At 39.9% G+C, this 20,771-nt stretch overlaps 1 protein-coding gene across 2 annotated transcripts in view; it reads right to left on the bottom strand.

The window, feature by feature from the left end:
• caln1 (calneuron 1) overlaps positions 1–20,771 on the bottom strand; it is a 39,825-nt gene that overhangs the window by 8,290 nt on the left and 10,764 nt on the right. For both annotated transcript variants that reach the window (XM_079582868.1, XM_079582867.1), the window contains exons 3-4: positions 13,964–14,107; positions 9,837–9,949 (exon numbers count right to left, since the gene is read on the bottom strand). In XM_079582868.1, the coding sequence (XP_079438994.1) occupies positions 9,837–9,949; positions 13,964–14,107 (257 nt within the window). The remainder of the gene's footprint in view (positions 1–9,836; positions 9,950–13,963; positions 14,108–20,771) is intronic.

Consider the following 20,771-nt stretch of genomic DNA (forward strand, 5'->3'; position numbering starts at 1 on the left):
GAACAAAGGAATAAATAGAGGAGTATGAATGCTCCCTGAACCTCCTCGAGCATTTTCCCATTCATATTTCATCAGACGTCTGGTCTCTGCTCGCAGCAGCTCACACATGAGGCGCCGAGGAGCTGCCAAGCACAGATCTCCATAACACTCAGCGTATAATGAGATGCTCCAGCTAATCCACGTCTGCGCGCAAACGCCTGCAATTAACGTCCACAGAATGAATGAGCTTGGAATTTAACTTCAGAAATTCTGTTCACTGCATTAGTCTAAAAAAATTATGTAACATGTGAATTTCATAATATTATACACTGTTATAGAAGTGTTAATTAAAGTGATCGTCTGGAAGTCTAAATGTATTACAAATTTTATAAAATGTGCAAAATGGATCACCTGGTCTTGCTTTTATATATGCTATTTTTTTGTAAAGTCCCTCCTTCCCGGATCTCAGTAACTAATCAGAGTCTAGAATCCTCCCGCGTTGACCAATGAGACGAGCTTTTTCCTGTGAACCAGCCGGTCAGGTCCAATCAGGAGAGGTGGGGAGGAGCTTGATAGTTTACTTTTGAAAATTCTGTTCCTTTTCTCCTCATTTTACAAATAAAGAAGGGCTTTCTGGTAAAAGAATTTGATCGTTTACTTTCAAATTTCACTCCATCTTTCCTCGCTTTGCAAACTTACAGACTATCACTTTAATGAGGGAAAATAAAATAATAAAAACCTGGATCACACACTTAACCTCTTGACCCCCATCTGAATCGAACACGTTCTCTCCAGTTTGGCTTTACCCAAATTTAAAAGCTTATTGAAAAAAATAAGTCAAAATAGCAACAAAATTGAGACGAAAACGAGGATGAAAACGCAAGAAAAGTGTGACAAAAACGTGACGACAAAGTGACAAAAATGCAACAAAAGAATAACAGAAAAGTGACAAAAACGCAACAGAGAAGTGACAAAAAAAGCGATGAAACAGTGACAAAAACGGCACAAAAGAGCAGCAGAAAAGTGACAAAAAAGCAACGAATATGCAACAAATGAGTAACAGAAATGTGATGAAGATGTGACAAAAAAGGATGAAGCAACACGGCAACAACGCAAGGAAAAAGATCCGTGTAGATGAGTTTTGTAGGTGGGATTTAAGAGGTTAAACTTTCTTTAAAATATGTAGCTGATTTGATTAAATAATAAAGGATATACCAAGTTTATGTTAGACATGAGGTAAACAAATTGAATATACACTATTGTAAACATGTTTCATTTTGGTCATGAGGCAGATAAATACAAAGGTTTGGGTTATTATAGGGAAACTATCCATTCATTTCTTACATTTCTTACAGAGAGTACAATGGACTGTCTGGTTCAAGCTGCCAAACATAATACTTGATCGTTGCACAAAACAATATATTGCTAAAAAGTGTCTTTCATGGAGAATGCCAACAGTGAACCTTTTATCACCTCCACTTCCAGTCACCCCAGACTGCAGAGCTCGGGCCCTTCACTGTGAATTTATATCAGCATTACCACCATAACTACCGAACTGTCAAACCAGGAAGATTTATTGAGAAAAACACCAAACTTAATGTGTGCCACAAGAGCCATCACCAGGCAGACAAATAAAATCAAATAGAGGTCATGTCCCAGAACACTCGCATAGGTAAAAGGGCAGCTGCACTGACCACATGGGAAAGCATCAAATGGTCAAGCTGGTGAGCAAAAATCGACAGCACTCACACGCTGACAAATCGCTGATGTGAAAGCATAGGTGAGGGAATTCATTTGTAAAGTGCATATTGAGACATGCTCATCAAAGGGGACCGTTTTTCATTCACTCGGTTTCAGATCCTCAAACCATCTGTAGTCACCCACTCTTAAACCTTACAGCGTCCCTTCACAATCCATTCTGGGACTGCACTTTCGAGATCAGATAATCAGCCATTTTCCAGGTGGTTGGCGGCATTGAAAAAATAAAGCCTGATTAATTTCAGCTCATAATTTTTCCTGGGTAAAAGTACAAAAGTTGAAAACCAAACATTGCTTTAAAATAAGGTTGTAAACAGTGCCAGAAAACAGAGCTTTCTTACAGCTATGATGACTAAACAGCACATTATAATTGAACTTCACAGTCACCGGTTGGTTTAAAGAATGAGGAAATCAAGAGTGAAAATGGCCTAAAACCACAGAGCCAGTTATCAATAGTCAATTACTGTAAGGATGATTAATCAGCCAGGTGTCTGCTTTTCACTGTGAGGGCTGCAGGAAGCCCGTTAACAGCACCGCCCGATCCATACGCCGGTCCAAAGTGCTGCCGCGGAGCAGAGAAGTCCAGAGAAGTCCAGAAAGAAAAGGGAGGTGTAAATCCATCGTGAGTTAAACTTTTCGACTTAAAACTTATACAATATTCATTGATTTAATTGAGTCCAAAAGGTTAGTGACGCGACACTACGGGTGTTATAGCAACCATACATTTTATATTTTTATTTATCTGAAATCTTACTTGCAAAGGATTCACTTTATGTGATGTGTAAGAGAGTGGTCAATGCTTTTGTGTCCCATTATTAAATTTTTTATGTTTCAGCATTTTTTCCAATCCTTTTTGGTCGGTCACTGAGGACGACAGATCCATTTTTTAAAATCATCTTTTTGGAGCTCCACCCCAGTAACTGGACCCCATTGGCCCTCCCTGTAAAAAAATCCTGGCAACGCCCCTGTTTTCTTCTATCGCCAAACTCTGAAATGTGACTTGAGAGAATCTAATTACATGATTTAAAACAACAACAACAACTGACAATTCACCTATTCTACGTGACCATTTTCAAGCAGGTTCCTTTTCATGCAATTTACAAAGAGATGGCATTGTTGTAGCCTGAATACTTTGGCACAGATATTTATTTTTCATTTCAAAGGGGAAAGAAAATCTGTTCTGCTTCAATTTTGGATAATTTTAATCAAAACATGAACTTCTCAGCAATCAAATAATAAGTTATCAGACTGCCGTCAAAAGGGACAGTCTTTTAATCAGATCCCAAAGACCTGGTTCACAAAGCCAGGAATTTCAGGGTGTTTTTGAGCGTAGCACAATAATCCTCACCTCAGTTTTTGCCCTCTGGTTATATAAGTATGTGTTTTCTTGTGCATGGCCATTCATATTGATTTGGCCACATGATGAATATCCTTCCTGACACAACCTTGGCCATCTTCAGTTATCTAGGCTAACCGAAGACCAAAAACCTGCCGCTTTTTTCTTGTGAACAATGTCGCTGGCATCATTTTGATCTGCAACGGGGCCTAAGTATGAAGATAAATCACCATAAAAACTCTTAGTAGCAGGAATATAATGATGAGTAATGAAGCCCAGATCGTTTGAACTGCTGTTTCTCATTCTACGCCTGTGTGCCTCGAGATCATGGTGGTGCTTTGAAGTCCAACCTGGAGAAAGCAAGCCAAGTCCCAAACTGCTTTGAACTCAACAGTGAAGAGAAACTTTGTTTTTCAACTGGAGCTGGACAGATTTGTGACTATTGATCCATCCAAATCAGGTGTATGCCATGTGTATCAGTGATAAGTTCCTGAAGTAGGAGAACGTCAAGGACTAAAATATTTCTTGCAAATCACAAAATACGAACTCACCCTACAATCTTCATATACTACCCTTACAGTATATGGCGTGAAATGCGCTTCCTTACTCAGCTCATAAGAGACCTAGGGACCTCTTGAATTTACTTACTCAGGGACTCATTTAAAGCCAGCTGTTCTGAGAACATGCTCATTCCCATCTGAAACCAGCTTCTAGTATAAGCAATAAAACACGAGGTACCCTTCATTGCCCCTGCCAGTACATTTGACCCATTCCCTTGCTGCTGGTGACACCTGTCAGAATCAATGGGTGACTGCGGCATTCAAGTACCTATCTCCAGATCTCAAGCCACGTTAGGAGGTAGGAGTATGATGGGGGAAACCAAAGTGCCTAGAGGAAGCGCGACGTCCAGTTTATTCTCTTAGAAAGAAGAAAGATGCATCTCTCTGACACAAAGGCTGATTTTGCGTGACAAAATGCCAGAAGAGAATGTCAGTCTTGTGTTTTTAAAGAAAAGCCTTTTGCTGTAACGCACCTCTCCGACGCTCGCAGCTGTAATGAAATGCATGAGTGAGGTAGCCAGACTGACTCACTTGTAATTACAGCCGCGCTGAACATAAGGAGGAGGGGTCTCGGTGTGAAAAAGCAGCTGCAGAAATGTCAGAGCATGGAGAGAGCCTGTTTGAATCATGTAGCAGCGCTTGATACCATACAGAGAGGCAAAGAGGAGAACGCACTTATCGAGGGGCCCGAGGGTGCTTAAGACTCCTCTCCTCCTTGGTCTTACGTTGGCAGCGATGTAACACTCCCACACAGCGCACATGTCTGGGGCCGCATTCTCAGATTAAGCCGTTCATTGTTGCTGAGCTACATAGACCAAAAACGCCAGGCCTCTCCCTCTTGGAAGCCCAAACATGTGGCAGCAACCTCTAATCTAGCCAAGTTCGCAGCAGAGGAGAGAGAAATGCTATCAGTGCCACCAGAAGCTCTGTTTATAGGGGGCACAAGCGCACAAGGCTGGTTGACAGGGGGCTGGCATTGAGGCAGAGTGGATTTTATATCGTCACAAAGCGGCAGATGGCTAGAAAATGGCAGTTGACTTGTTGCCTGTAGATCTAAACATTAACATTCAAGAGAATATTGTACTCATTTTGTTGTAGTTGTGTTCAAATTTACATTGATCAGCTTGTGTGTGGATTGAATGGTGTTGACTAGCACTGTATCTCCACTTCACACCACCAGCTCTTGGTTCACAACACAACTGTTCCCTCTTTAAACACAGCAAACAGATATCATCTCATCACAAATGGAGAAATAATTCTGTCAAAAAAAAAATCTGTCACAGCAGAGAACCCTTTGGAGTGAGAAGCGCATTAAAGCACAAACAGAGGCTTTTATAAAAATAGAAAATTATCATAGTAAACAGTTTCAAAATGTGATATTCTCATCAAATTCAGTGCTGGAGTTTAAGTGACACTAGAAAACAAAGAATTTCTCCTTTATGCAAAGTCAATCACAATCTTCAAGACCTCCCATGACGCAATGGGCATAAATTGTGTGTAAAAAAGAAAACAGATAATGTCCGTAAAATGCTGGGGAGAGCTGCAGCTCAAAGGACGAGTGGTGCGTATTGATGTGTAGCAGTTGATTACAGCCGCAACCCGATTACAGTTCAATGATTTTCTCCTTTGATTTGCGTCCGAGATGGCCATAGTTTAATGACTATGGTAATAAATACAGATCACATAGCAAGACAAAACCTTTGGCCTGGAAAACAACTTTGTGGTAGATGAAAAAAACATTGATTTTTATTCATATAGGCTTTAATTTGTACAAAATGTTCACGGTCAATAGCCATAAAGAGCAGTTGCTAATACAGAATAATGACCAGCTGCAAAAACAAGAGCATAAGAGGCCATGAAAGACACGGAATAAGACCTCATTGCATATAGATATGTATAAGGACATCACCATTCCTGACATTATACAGAATCTTACATTCAATATTAATCAAAGCGGGAGACTGTGACAGGAATTAATGAACACCACTTCAATAGAAATCCTGGCATAAAGATCAAAAGCCACCAGCCCTTACATCCAGATGATTATTCCACTCTGAGATCACCAAAGTTTAGCCTTGTCTAATCTTGTAAATTGAGTTTGTTGTGCTGAGTGAGGCATTGCTACAACTTAGTAAAGCCCACTTAAAAGAGGCAAACATTATCTCTTGTGGACAAGGCTCTCAACACTCCCTGTAAAGCTCACACTCCCAATAAATAAACCTAAGTCTGGGGAGACGGCTTTTTCTGACTTTTTCTAACAAATGATTATCAGAGTGCCTCCGATCCACCCCTCCTGTCTCATTTGCTGTTGGTGGTGGCGGGTTGTTATGCAGCACCACAGCCCCATGGGTCGCGGTGGAGTTTGGGATGGATCAGAGCACCGGACAGAGAGTTGACCCAGAACGGAACGCACAATGAACCTCTGCTAAAATATGCATCAGAGCAACAGCAGGAAATGTCACACAACCATAACATCAGGGAAGACTAATCCTTTGAATGTTACATCAAGCTGAAGAACTGAGATGGATTCCAGTGCTCTGTAGTCTATTTGGGAGCTCTGTTTGTGGTATGCAATGACACTAGTACTTGTATAGAGTTAATGAGGTTTGAAAGTTGAAAAACAGACACACTCCAGACAACTAAAATGTCATATAGTTGTCTGATACACAAGACAAACATGCAAGCATAATCTACTATATTTTCATCATCAAGGAAATAGAATCGTTACCACAGCAATAAAGTAAGAAAAACAAAAACAAAATATTGTCATTAGTGGTCAGAACATTTCTTGCACCATTTACCAAACCCGTATGTATTTATGAAGCGTGCTCTGTTAGCCGTCATTAACACTAGGCAAAGTATCATCAAATGTTTGCAGTTGTCCGCTCCACGGATTCATAAGTATCCAGACGACACGATCAAGAACGGAGGTAAGTGCTGTGAAGAGCTCTGGCTGCGGAGGAAAGTGAGTGCGGTGCCATCTCTCCAGCTGGGCCGCACATTTAGCACCGGTCTCTGTCCAATAAGCCATTCACAAGTGCAGTCAACCTCCAACTGAGAGAAGGAAGGCTCACGCTGACAATCTGAGCAACAGTAAATATCAAAATGGGCAGAAGAAAGGGGGGGAAAAAAGTCTTGGAGGTGTCAGGTGGAGAAATGAAATGTGTAAAATGCAGTTGAGGGATTTGACAAGGCGTTGTGGTGGGGTTGTGAGTCATGTGTGATGAATATGTCACTGCTAAGCACTTAAGTCGGGATCAAGCGGTGATGATATACTTAATGGTTCGATGTTGAAGAAGAGATTTTGCATGTGCAGGTTTGAACATGGTGTATACAGTGTTTTCAGATTTCAGAGCTCAAAACAAGTAGGATTAGTAAGAGTAATTGTAGTTTGGAATCACAATTTGAATAGTTGCAATTAACAAAGGAGGCTGCTTTATTTTGTGATTTAAGTTACTTGACAAACAAAACATTGCTTTGACCCTAATGCAGCCGAAGAGTTATCCTTCATTTATATGACAGATCAGGAATTAGGATACACTAAAAACAGGCAATTCTTTGGAATATTTTGATAAAATATTAAAGTTGAAAGCACTTATGGGGATCCATAATAAAGATTACTCTGTAGTTTGGACTTCTACAAGCAGTCGCTTTATATTGAGTTGTACTCATTAAGTATTAATAAGGTTTTAATAAGCATTAGTAATCTGTTTAAGGTTGGTTAAGGTTAGGATTATGGGATTATTAGCATGTTAATAGATAATAGTATAATAAGCAGCTTACTAATATCTATACAAGCATGTTATTCATAGCCTATTCATGACTAATGCTTATCAATACCTTAATACTTAGCGAGTGCACCTTAATATAAAGGTGTTACTGCAAAATGTTTTAGTTGCAATGATCTGCAATGTCTTAATTCATTCTAAATGCAAATAAATGTTTTATACTGTGAAAAATGTATAATAAATAAATAAATGGTCACATTTGTATCGCGACTTTCTACCTGCTTTTAGGCACTCAAAGTGCTTTACATCAAGGAACCAGTCACCCATTCACACGCAGACACTGGAGGCAAGGTGGGTATCTTGCCCAAGGATACAACGGCAGTGTGTACCTCTGATCACAAGACGACCTGCTCTAATCTCCGCGCCACTGTCGCCCCATTAGATTTAATGGATTTTAAAAATCCGTTATCAATTCTTCTCTACTTTTATTTATTTATTTGTTACTTAGTCGGGACAGTGCATGTTTCTAGGGGAAACCAATGGAAAACTCCTGCGCGACTGAGAGCTTACTTAGGCATGTTTCATACAGTCTCAGTCTGAGCATTTGTGAAAGACACAGTTTTGTACAGAGAGGAGCAGGTTTGCTTTTGCAAATATCTGTAAAAAAAAAATGTTTTCCCATTGTCATCCAACAGTTGCTTCCCTGAGAACAATAAAACAACACAGAAATAACAAAAGAACTTGCACTGCCTCGACCGAGGAAATTAGTGAATTGAACTGTTGAGAATGTGACCTATGGGGAGGATGACTGAGCACTAAATGAGTCTCTGCGTCTGAGTCATATACCACAGCCCATTAACAAAGTAAACTACAACGTACACAACGACTGTATCTCCTGCACCCTCATCTGTGCAGCGAGGGAGGAAATTGTCCTGGCAAATCACACTATAAAACTGATTCTGCTGCTAGTAAACGTTGGATTGTTCAAATATGCAATATGTTTTGTACAATAATGTACCAAAGCGGGACTAAACCTAATAGCAAATTCTTTTGGTTTTCAAAAAGATAAAAGAAGTGTGTACATTTTTCAGTGTTAACTGTGGTCCAAACTAATTCCTTACACATTTCCTGTATGAGTTTATATGAACATTTTCCAATTTTCAGTTCACAAAGGTCTTTTTTACCCTATGTAACTGTATGCGGTTTCAATATAAGGACAAAACAAACGGTATTCCTTTACTAGAAAAATATCCAGTACATGTAGCTTACATGCTTATTTTGTAAATCATGTTTGCTGAGGCATAATGTCATCTTCTCACGGGACACCATGATTGGATGTCAGATGACAAAAGCATGTTGATTATTTAATTTAATAAATTGGCATCGACAAAGCACACATTTGAGGACACAGTCGGCCAAGAGTTTTGCTGCAGGGACAAGTCAACAGCACCTTATTTCAGAGGTAATGGCATTCAAGACACGACTCGACACACAGTCACTGGAGGAGACAACTGGCAGCCCCGTGCGCCATCAGCAAGCACCGCTGTCCCAACAACACTGTCATTTTGCCCCCAGAAAGACGTCCTGCGGGTAACACGGTGATTATAAGAGAGCCAGCAAGCGCTACTGTTAATGCCAAGTGTCCCGCCCTGGCTCTCCCTCGCACCTGCCTTATCTGTCTCTATCCTCTCGCTCTGTCCACAGCAAGCACCTCCCTCATCCATCACCCTCTCCTTCACTCAATCAAATCCAGACCGTTTTACTCCAGAGCTCAAAATATCCCTTGGCTCCGTCTTTGTTGTCAGCTTTTTTTCTGGCCCTTCTTTCAGTCTGGCTATTCTAGTGGAAAGACTACTTTGGCTCATGTGTCCAGGGCTATAAATTGGCCGCATGTCGTCCTTGCACGTTGACTTCCATTTTAATTTGGACAGAAGGTTTTCCTTGTTGCTTTTGGATAAGGGGGCAAAAACTCTTTCTCACCTAAACTCACTCCCTTTGAGCTGGTGTCTAAAGTCTGTAGTAAAATCACTCAAAACTGGTTGGCCTGAAAAGAATGGGATTGTCGGATCTTTTGTTGCACCGCATGGCAGGGATAATAGAAGCACCCAACCAAATGATTATATGTATGTAGAGTACTACCATTACTCCTGTTATGACTCCTTCCAAGCACAAGAAACTAATTGAGTCAGCACAGTAATAATCAAAGAAAATAGTGCTAATTTACTGTCTTTATTGTGGGTACAGGTGAGGATTATGCCTAACAATATTACCCTAAAAATAGTCCTGTTTCTATGTAACTACTAATTACCATGTATTTTTTTATACACTTAAAAATCCATATTCTAGTACTGTGATCTGGTAAAGAGATGAACAAACAACAAAAGTGACTCAATACTGGCTAACATTTCATATGCCACTTATTAGTATGGTTTATTTGGACCATTTCTTTGAATAATGATTGATTTAAGCCTATACCTGCCAGAAGATGGTGTCTATTGTGCTGCCCAGGAAGCCCTCTCTTGTTTCTGACGACAGGAGTTTGGGTCCGAGGATCGTCATGAACTCCTCAAAGTTGACCTGTCCATCGCCTGCAATTGCAAGAAAGTCACAAATCAAACGGGATATTAGTGCGGGATGCAGATGTGAAAAAAGTTGCTTTAATTACCCGTGTTTCAATCCATCAGGTTCACTTTAATTATACTCAAATTAAACTGACTGCACAGTATTATAAAAAACAGAGTTGATAAACATTGCATTACAATTTCATTTTAAGCTCCAAATTGGCTTTGCCACAGTTACAGGTGCTTGATTTGGATTTTGTACCTTGCATTGTCTCTTCAAAACCCTCAATACCCACAATATGTGCATGTTGTTTCCTGAATCATTGCCTCGAGGCAAAGTCTGCCTCTAAACTATAGACCGGAGTCGTATTGATTCAATAATAGTTTGGCAGACGTATAATTAGATCCCTAATTACCGCAATTTATGGGAATGTACTTATCACACTGAGAGAGTTTGGAAAAAGATTTAATTCGAGCATCTGTCTCATCAACAATCATAATCCTTCTGTGAGACGAACCGCAGCGAAAGGAGCTGTAACAAAGACGCAAATTGAGTTGAGGGATAAAAAGACAGCACAATCCCTGGGGATGAAGTACTTTGTCGAGAAAGCCCGATTCATATTTTTACAATACAGATAAAAGTATATTTTTCAGTGGTGGCATTTAATTACTGTGTTTTGGGCGGGACCAGGACAAACCCATGTCTTTAAAGGTCCTATATCATGCAAAATCGACTTTTTGGAGCTTTTAGCCATGTTGTTATGCTATTTCCTTATCAAAAACACCCCCAGAGTGGTTTGTGGCTTCATTCACGCAGCTCTCCGCAATCCTCCTGAATCCTGCTCTCTGAGCAGCTGCTCCTCCCTCTCCTGGTGAACGACTGAGTGTTCAGTTGTGTCGTAACAGCGGAACGGAAGTGCTCGACGTCTGTAATGTAATGTCTTAATTCTATACTTACGGCCTGATTTTAATTTGTAAAACAGCTTTTTCATTATTTCTGTCGTAAGAGAGAAACAAAGAGTAAAAAATGTTTAAAAAAAAAGAAGAAAAAAAAGAAAAAAAAAAAGGATGTGCCCGAGGTGCTTCCAGGTCAGCTGAGGCCAAAACAAACACATCGCGTCTGAACAGATCAGTCATGTTTGCGCTGCAGCTGTGAAGATGGAGCTCGTTACCTACTCTGGACACCTGTTTTTTATTCTTAACTAACGATCATGTCACGGACGGAGAAAAAGAAGCGCGTTTGGCTACGAGGACGAGGAGTTTATATTCAACCTTTTTCAAGAAGAGGCCACTCAGCTGTTTTTTTCTCCGGGATTCAGCGACTATCAGCCAAAATATTGTTTTTCTGTGACTGTCTCTGATGGATGTTTGGTGAACCTTCGCCAGAATCAAAGTGGATTAACTTTTATAACCAACGCGAGTCCCATAATGTAAACAGCGATGGACCAGAGTGGTGAGTCAATCCAAACGCGGGTTAGCTTGTGTGTTAGCATATTAGCATGTATGTTAGCCATTTATGAAGCTGTGTTGCAGATGTCAACTCCGTATAACTGCATCGTGAAGTGACTTCACTTATTGCTGTTTATTTATATTATGGTAAAGTATGTGCGGAGAGAGGGGGCGGGGCTAACTGAATCGAAGCGTTGTGTCTTCCGGGTTTGAAAAATACCTCCAGAAAACACTTATATTTATCACAAAAATGAGTGCTCCATAATGGTAGAGGTACAATATATCATATAAATGCCTATACTTAACTTTGGAATGGCTAACATAGCATGATATAGCCCCTTTAAAGCAGTACTAAGTAACTCATCATGCCCCTAGAGGCCATATGCACCACTGCAGGTGTTGTAGCATGTTGCGTTTTTTGTTTTTTTGGCGTGAGAGTAAATACTGCGCTGACAGAAAAGACAAAGGGAGAGAGGGATATTGTACATCCAAGTACACAATGGAGATAATTTTTTTTCTCTCAAACTTGGCTGTAAATACTGTTTAAGTGGCGCTAACCCCCAGTTAGCTTTGCCCTTTAGCCTGTTAGCTTCTTCTTCGTGATTCCATTAGTGTGTCCATTAGTGCCTCCGACCCGGTGCAGGAAAGTTGCAATTGTGGTTTTCTGGCCAGAGAAACCAGGGGGAGATGAAAGACCCCCCAATTATCCAATTAACACTTGTATTACCCCCAGAGTGACTACGGAAAGGATTTATTAAGGTAAACAAGTTACTTACTGCTTAAAGACCTAAATCAAAATTTGAATTCAGAATCGAAGACCTCAATTTCAGTATCCTGGTGAAGTTGCATGTGAAGTTGTCTGTCTTATTTATTTTGTTAAAGTTTGGCCATATTCTGTAATTAAAATTTTGCTGAACTGACCCTCAATACTCATCCCATCTGAGCACCTGGGACGGCCAATCACACTGAAACCTCGACATGGCCCTCCTTGAACGACCATCATCCTCCATCCTTCACGCTCTTCAACTCCACATAAAACACTTCTTTGACGCTTCCAGGACATTTTTGTGATTGTTAAGTTCTACCACACAGCTCTCCATACGGCTTATCGCTCCGTCTGAGGAGGTACTTGAACCTGCTCACAGCCCTGACTCACACCGTTGATATGCAGCGGGACAAGAGAGCGCACACGCCAGATGGTCCACTGAAGCGAGGTGTTTAAAGTAACACTGCTTATGCTTTAATATGTGTTTTCTAATTATTCACAAAGATACAAGATGTGGGAGGGGAGTAAAAAAATGTCCCCAGCGTGTAGTGCGTTTTAAAAACATCGGTAAAAGTCACAGAACCACATGTTGACAAACTGTTACACAATGCAGATTTGGGAGCCATTACTGAGGTTATGGTTTGAAAAACAAATACCAAAATGCACACATAATGCTGATAGAAATATAACGCAGGAATAGCAGGAAAAGTGCAATTAACGCTTTTATAAATTGGACAATGGAAAAAGGGCTTAATACTTAACCTATGATTTACATATTGTGTACACGTTAACAATGCAGCATTATTCAATCAGAGAGCATGGCGCACTGCTGTGATGTATAGGAGCCGGTGTAAGCCTCTGTCTCGCCTGATTTGAGTGTGAAGGGCACTTTGACTCTGTAGAGATCACAGGGTTTGGTGGGAGAGCGGGCGAGGAAGCAGATAACCTGTCAGGACCTTCTCCAGATCAATAACACTGAGTTTAAGTCCCAATGCTCTCAACAGCCCATCAATATCAACAGCACACACCCTTACTCCGAAATGCACTTTCAGGGTGGGCACATTTTGAGGATGTAGGGCTAACCTCTGCATGGATAAAATATTACTAAGATGGAAGATTTCCATAAAATAACAAGAAGTGGTGGGTTTTTTTTTACGTCTTATGTAATCAGGATAGTGTCTGTAAATGGTAGATTGTCAATGAAACAAAAAAGCAACCACAAAGGTTAAAACTTGACTAAAATTAGCGAAGCAAAAAATAAATAAATTCTAATACCAATAATAAATGCCCAAAGAGCATAATATGAAGGAAAATGAAGATGTGTGATGACACCAGAAAAGAAAAAGTCAAGTTTTTTTTTCCTGCTACATGCAACCTGTCAGTGCTCGCGGAGCTTCAGACAGAAGCAGCAGACCAGGCCCTGAGGCTCACACCACCAAACATCTCCAGAGACTCAGTGAGCATGACTCACAGCAAGAGTCCTTTAACTTTTATATATGCTTCAACATTAGCAAGAGATCCTCAGACAGACTGAAAAGTATAGAAAAAAAGTATTATCAAAGAAATTATCAAACCAAAAACAGCCTCAGAAAATATTTTAGTAACTCTAAATGAATCAAATGGACTTCACTAAAATTTTCTAAACTAACAATTGTCCCTTGTGGCCTAATCAGATTCACAATTATAATTGTAATAGCACAGAAAATCAGTGACGCCTGATTCCATAATTGTCATTTATACGCTGCCTTTTGCCAGTTTTTGGGATTCATTACCGTCTATGTGTAAGCCTAAATTCATGAAACTGTGTCTTTTAATGTGCTTCTCACCGTCCATGTCGAGTCTCTGCATGATAATAGCCAGCTCCACCTCGCTGGGCATGTAACCCAGCGACCGCATAGCCATCCCCAGCTCCTGCTTGGAGATGAAGCCATTTCCGTCTCGATCCAGGACTTTGAATGCGTCGCGTATCTCTGCCGACACACACACACAAGCAAAATGTTCTTAAGTTTAGTTTAGTAGCCAGTGTAACAGTAGTTTCTCAGTCTCTTTCCCAGACCATGTAAGTGAAATTGATTCTTGTTCAGATTTGGCATCGTGTTGTCCTTTGATGATGATGAACCAAAAACAAAAGATTTCTTGCCATATCACAATCTACACTGCATTCCAAACCAGCATAATTTTCGAATCTTTAACTGTTAGAGGATCATTTGAATCAGATTGAATAAACTTTCCAATAATAACATTATTTTTTTCAAAAAGACAAAATCAAAATGCACTGAATTATTATGCACAGCAGCGTTTCAATACATTTTATAGGTTGTAAAGAACTGAAAATGGTCATTGAATTTGCAGCAGGAGGTCATATTTACTAAAATCAAAAGCTATTTCATCAAAAACATCTTGACGGGTCCAGTTACATTTTAACATAGGAACATTATTTGATAGCAGCTTCAAAATTCTTAAATCCATTCAACTTGTGACTTTTTGGAGAGTTTCTGCTTAGATTTCTTTGCAGGGTGTCAGAATAGCCTCCCAGAGCTGCTGTTTGGATTAAAACTGCCTCTCACCCTCATAGATGGTTTCTTTGAGGCTCCAATGGTTCTCAATAGGGTTGAGGTCAGCATAGGAGGGGGGCCAATGATGCAGAGGTATTCTTTACAGCATGACATGGTGCATTGTCATGCATGATGAAGATTTTGTTAGGTAAAGCATGGAAAGAGGTTTGTCAGAAACTCATATTTTTCAGAGGTCATTCAGAGTCACACTTTTAGGGAGCCTAAAGGGGCTGACCAGCTCTCTCCCCATGATTCCAGGCCAAAACATGACTCCATCCCCTCATTACTGACTTGTTGGGACATGGTGGTCATTCACCAACCATCCACTACTCCATCCAGACTATTTGAAAATGAGTCTTCATGTATTTCTGAGCCACTGCAGCAGTTTCTGCTTGTCAGCATTCAATTAACAGTTTATGGGAGGCCGGATAGAAGGTTTAAGCACAACTGCAGCCTCTGGAGAGACCTACACCTTGATGTTCGGGAGACTCCAGAGGCACCAACAGCTTCAAATGCCTGTTTGCTGCTTTGTAGGAGCTGTTCTCTTAATCTGATGTATTTTGTGCCATTGTTTTATCTACACAAACCTGTGTGCTCTGACTTAGCCACAAATCTCTTACCAGTACGATATTTACGCTTGATCTTTCATGAAATATCGAAGGTTTTCATACCAAGTGAATGTTATCCTCTAACACCTAGTCCAAGGCATTCAACTATTCCGCGCTTTTCATGAGCAGAGAGATCCACTATCTTTCCCATATTGCTTGAAAATGATGATCTGCTTAATAATGTGGAACATCCTTCTTCAGTAGTTGTTCCCTTAACTGGGCTTAACCTGACAACTACTCATCCCAGGTCTCTGAGATTGATGTCAGTGATTCAAAGAGCCCTGAGATACAATACTATCCATGAGTAAATAAAATACATTTGGCATAATCATTTGGAATGCAGTGTATTCAACTGGAGTACTATGCTGTACATTATACATTAATAACATGCATAATTTAACAGCTGCTGCTTCACAAGGCACAAAGCATTTCTATAAATGTATAAAACAAGTTTGTTCATTGGGTTTATAACCAGCTTGAATATTCTGATTGAACAGATGAGCATGAAGAAGCCTCAGAAACAAACATTCATTATAAGGCAGTGAAATCTGTGCATGTTATACATTAAGAAGTTTGACTCTGTTCTGACTAATCCAGCTCCAAACCTAATACTGTTCAGTTTGCTCTGTGATATTGCATAATTAACATTTCCATCCACTTTCAAGAGTCCTTCCAACTCAAAGAGAAAACTAGTCGCTTTCTGCTTACGTCAGGAAAGAATAAATAGCTCCATCTGTAAAGCAGAAGACGACACAAGCGCTTACACTTAGACCATAGCGGCATCTGACATGATGAGACTGGCTCCGTGAGGCGCAGAGTGATGGATGTTGGATGTTGCTTGAAAAATACCGGAGCGTGACAATGTTGAAAAGCGAATAATTCTCGCCTCTGCTGGACACGACACCGCGACACTGCAGCCATGTGAAAGTGGCCCCCAAAACAAATATTTTCCTTTCGACTGCAAATCATTTATTTCGGTTTTCATCTTTTACTCTTCACACAGACTCTTCCAGCCTCTAATATCAGTTATGCCTCTGCTTTATAATGCTTTTCATCTGTGACATTTTCAGCTTCAAATGTCTTAAAGGTGTGTCTATATGATCGATTAAATGCAGGAGAATAAAATTATGTTTCCCTTCACAGCACTGCAATAACATGGAAGTAGGATGGAAACTACATGATGGGACAGAATACATTTTGCCGCCCTTTTCCCCATATGTTTCCAAGAAAATGCTGATTTCTGGTAACATTTAGTGCTTGTAGGGTTAGGATTACTTGCAATAATAATATATGTGAGTGTCTTTTTCCCCATGTAATTACCGTTACAACTATGTCATTTTTAGTTACGACGCTGCTTTCATCATATTACCGTGCTATGTGTTATTACAAAAATTGCCCCCTAATTTGGCTCTGCGCCTTGTCATCAGCTGCTACTCATTTCAGGACAAATAATCTCTTGCAGCATTTCCTGTGCGCGTGGACTAACAAATTACTGAACTAAAGCTGATCCAGTGATTGTGATACGGCTCCATCCATCATGCGATTATTATGGGCTGCTGATGCCAAGCTCCAACACCCGCCTGTGTGCAAATGATTCAGAACGGCACAAATGCTAATGGAGCGTGAATTATGAATCGTCCCATAAAATGTTGCCGAGGCTGTTGATGACAATGAGTGCCTACATTAGATAAGAGAAGGGCGACGTCTCTGACCTGCATCATGACAATATGCCGGAGCTTATACAAACAGATGCTCCTGAGAAAACAATGGATTAACATAATTTCAGACTCCTTTTACCGTCCATATCCAAGCACACCTTATTTCCAAACAAAATAAACATTTAAAACTGTAACAAATTGTGATGAGCTCCGCTATTGTTCATTTTCATCCCAAAATGAGATCCATAAAGTTTGTTATTTTCGGCCCGATTAATTTCCTTTGTGAATCTGCTCTAGACAGAGAAGCAGAGTTCGCACATTCAAATACTCCAGTCCATTTCACGCACAACTGCTTCTATCCATCATCTCTCTGAAACACTGAGCCGTTTCCCAGCATGCAGTCTGGCATTCGGTGCAACAGTGTGTGCGCTAAAAGAACAAGTGTGACAAAGAGCGTCACAATAGCTCCAACTTTACTGCAGCACAAGAGGGGGAGCGTCAATGTTTGATGACGATGGAGTCGCTCTCGGTTAAATGTTAACGAGGCCATGTGGCTTATAATTGTTGAATGATTAGAATTGCTTCCTGAAGTTGTCTCTTCTGTTTTATTCTCTGTACCGTGAGCCTTTGAGGAAAAAAAAAAACGTTTTTCTGATGCAGTGCTAAATAATGGAGGAGATATTTGAGATCAGAGCACTTACTCTCAGAACTGGAAACTCACAACTCGAGGTTAGGGACGATAGCCAGTTTTGAACTGACTTGACTTGATGGGACGTGACCACGGACTAAAATTTGTCATAGCATGTTGTTGTTGAGTTTGTTTAGATTGAGGTAGGGCTGGGACCAAATATTGTATCATATCGCAATACTTTTTGCTGCAAGTGTACTTATCAAGCACTCCTTTGTTTTTCAGTAATAGTTACACAACACTTTGCTACATTTTGTGTTAATGCACTTTTAAATCTTAACACTTCTTTAAATGTCAAATGGCATTTGGTTGATATAATTTGGACAAATGACTGTTGACCGTGAAAGCCCTTGTTTGAGAGTGGAAAAGGATTTTTGTTTGTTTGTTGTTTTTTTCCTTAAAGGTGCATTATGCAACTTTTTATGCAGAAATGTAATGTGATATTTGTGCGTATTAGAGCTTGTAGTGACGCAGCGGCTGTATGAGTGGTCAGCATGGCGCCTTTACTTTCCATCACTGACCTCTATGATGCTCCAGGATCAATTGTTTGGAAAATGTTCACTGCTGACGGACCCTCTCACCAGAAAACCTACAAAACAGTTGATCCTGGAGCCTTGTAGAGATCACTGTGATCGAAAGTAAAGGCTCCATGCCATCCACACATACAACCGCAAGGACAAATACGCACAAATATCAACTTTTTTTTCTTCATGAAAAGTTGCATAATACACCTTTAAAATCATAAAATGATAAAAAATTATGTTTTAAGAAAAGGTTTTCGGCTGCTACTGTGTTATTTTTTGTCACTTTAATGATACCATGGAAAACTACTACTGTCTTTTCCACATGAAGTTAAAGTGGGCTTTACAGGTGAAACTCAGAAAATTCGAATATTTTCCAAAGGTTCATTTATTTCTGTAATTCAACTTAAAATGTGAAACTATTGTATGATATAGACTCATTACATACATATCTCACTTTGCATGTAATGAGTCTATATCATATATTAGTTTCACAGTTTAAGTCTTATTTAACCTGTATTTAAACAACAGCCTGTAACACTGGCTGTGTCTCTGGAAGTATTGTTCTGAATCATCTTTTGTATTTGTGTTTAGTCGAAGTACGGCTGGTCTACAGCAGCTCCTCCATTTCTGTTCAACCTATGGTCTCAAGCATGACATTAAGCACAATAGTTCGAAAGGTATGGTTATGATTTGTAAAACCAGGAAGACAAGAACATGACATTTCCGAACTTTTCTCTGTGTGATGATGTTTTGCATGTTGTCAACATAATCAAGTACCTCGGGCACATCATCACTATAGGACATGTCAGATGATGAAGACATTTTCAGACAATGCAGAGTGTTGTATGCCCAGGCTAACAAACACTCTGTTGTACAGAAAGAGTAAAGCTGACTTTATTAAAGCGTACTGTACTCCCTTGTACACGGCTCATCTCTGGGCTCTTTATAAGAAAGCCAGCATGCACAGGCTGCAGGTGGCCTATAATGATGCTTTGCGTGTTCTTTTGAAGAAGCCGAGATGGTCAAGTGCCACCGAAATGTTTGTCAATACCAGAGTGAACACTTTACAGGTCATACTACGAACATTTATTTATTTACAGCTTTATGTGTAAACTGAACATGTCTCAAGTGAATAGTGTCCCTGACAATCATAAAACAGATGCGACACATTACGACTTGTGGAGACGTTGATATAATTGTCTTTTTAAAATGCCATCTTAATCGTTTGTCTAGTCCTTTTATTTTATTTTTATTGGACTACGAGTCCTGAATATAGTTGAATTGAACTGAATTGAATAACAAATTAATGCATTTTTAAACGATATTCTAATTTTCCGAGTTTCACCAGGATTTTTTAGCTCCACATTCACCATTGATGGTTTGAATTGTGCTATGCCAAGTTCATTCCTGTCGTGTCTTCAGGCAAAATACTACATCCCGCTTGCATAGGCTCTACTACACTAGTTTGTAAATATGCAAAGGCGATGGTGGTCCAGGCTCAGGGCAAGTGGCTACAAAGGCGACAAACTTACCTCACCACTCACAACCGTAAGTGTGGGACTTTATGTGGGAAGGATAAAAGCTCTTTGAAAAATATATGGATATTTTTTTCATTTGTTTTTGTTATTTTGGTGATGCAAGAGCAAAGTCTACAGGAAGATGGTGACTAACTGCAAAATGCATTTAAGCAGTTCAGAGCCTCTGCCAGAACAAAGAAAAAACTGGCAGCTAGCCTTTGAGAAAGTAAATCACAACAGCATTTCCATAAAATCAATTCATTTCTCAAGGGAGTTTAGACTATTGAAACTGTATTATTTAGGCTGGAAGTCTAGACGTACGAAGCATTGTGAATCGAGTAATGAAATAAAAAATAAAAAATAGCACAAATGCCCAAACATAAATGATATATGGCCTGCACAAACATTGGTGTCTGGCCTCTCTCCACAGGCTCAAGGGACAAATCCACAAGTCTTCCTATATTTAGTGTGGCTGCGAATAGGTCTCTGATTGTTGAGGCTGAGTGAGGTGCGCTGTGGGCTGTCACTGTGGGTGCACTAAGAGCACAGTGTGACAGAGCCTTATGCAGTTTGACAGGCTACATACTGCATAGTGCTGACTATACTGTATACAATAGAGTTACCCCACTGGAAATGCCACTCTTATTATATTTATACTGCCATCCCAGACTTTCACACTTGAGCTAAATCAATTTACTGGTTCAAGAGAGATTTGGTAAACAAAGGAATTTATAGCATCAATTGGATTTGGTAAATTATGCAGGCAAAACATAAAGGCTCTAAAACAAGCTTTTATTAGTATTTAATTAATTTTATTCTGGATACACTTTGCTCTCAAGTGACAACAAGAAGAATCTGAGGCAAATGAACTATAAGGCCACAGCCACCATCTGAGTGGCTGATAAATGTTGGATCACTGAAAAAAGCAACACATCTTTTCATCACTTTAGTCGGGGAATTTATTTACTAATTTATTTGACATTTATTTATTTCAAGAGGAATAGCCTCTTGAGAAGAATCATTTGGTTTTCGAGGGGCTGTGACTGTAACTAGGGCCACATCAGATCAATACTGTGATTTGTGT

The sequence above is a fragment of the Gobius niger genome (assembly GCF_951799975.1).
Source record: "Gobius niger genome assembly, chromosome: 1".
NCBI classification, from domain to species: domain Eukaryota; kingdom Metazoa; phylum Chordata; class Actinopteri; order Gobiiformes; family Gobiidae; genus Gobius; species Gobius niger.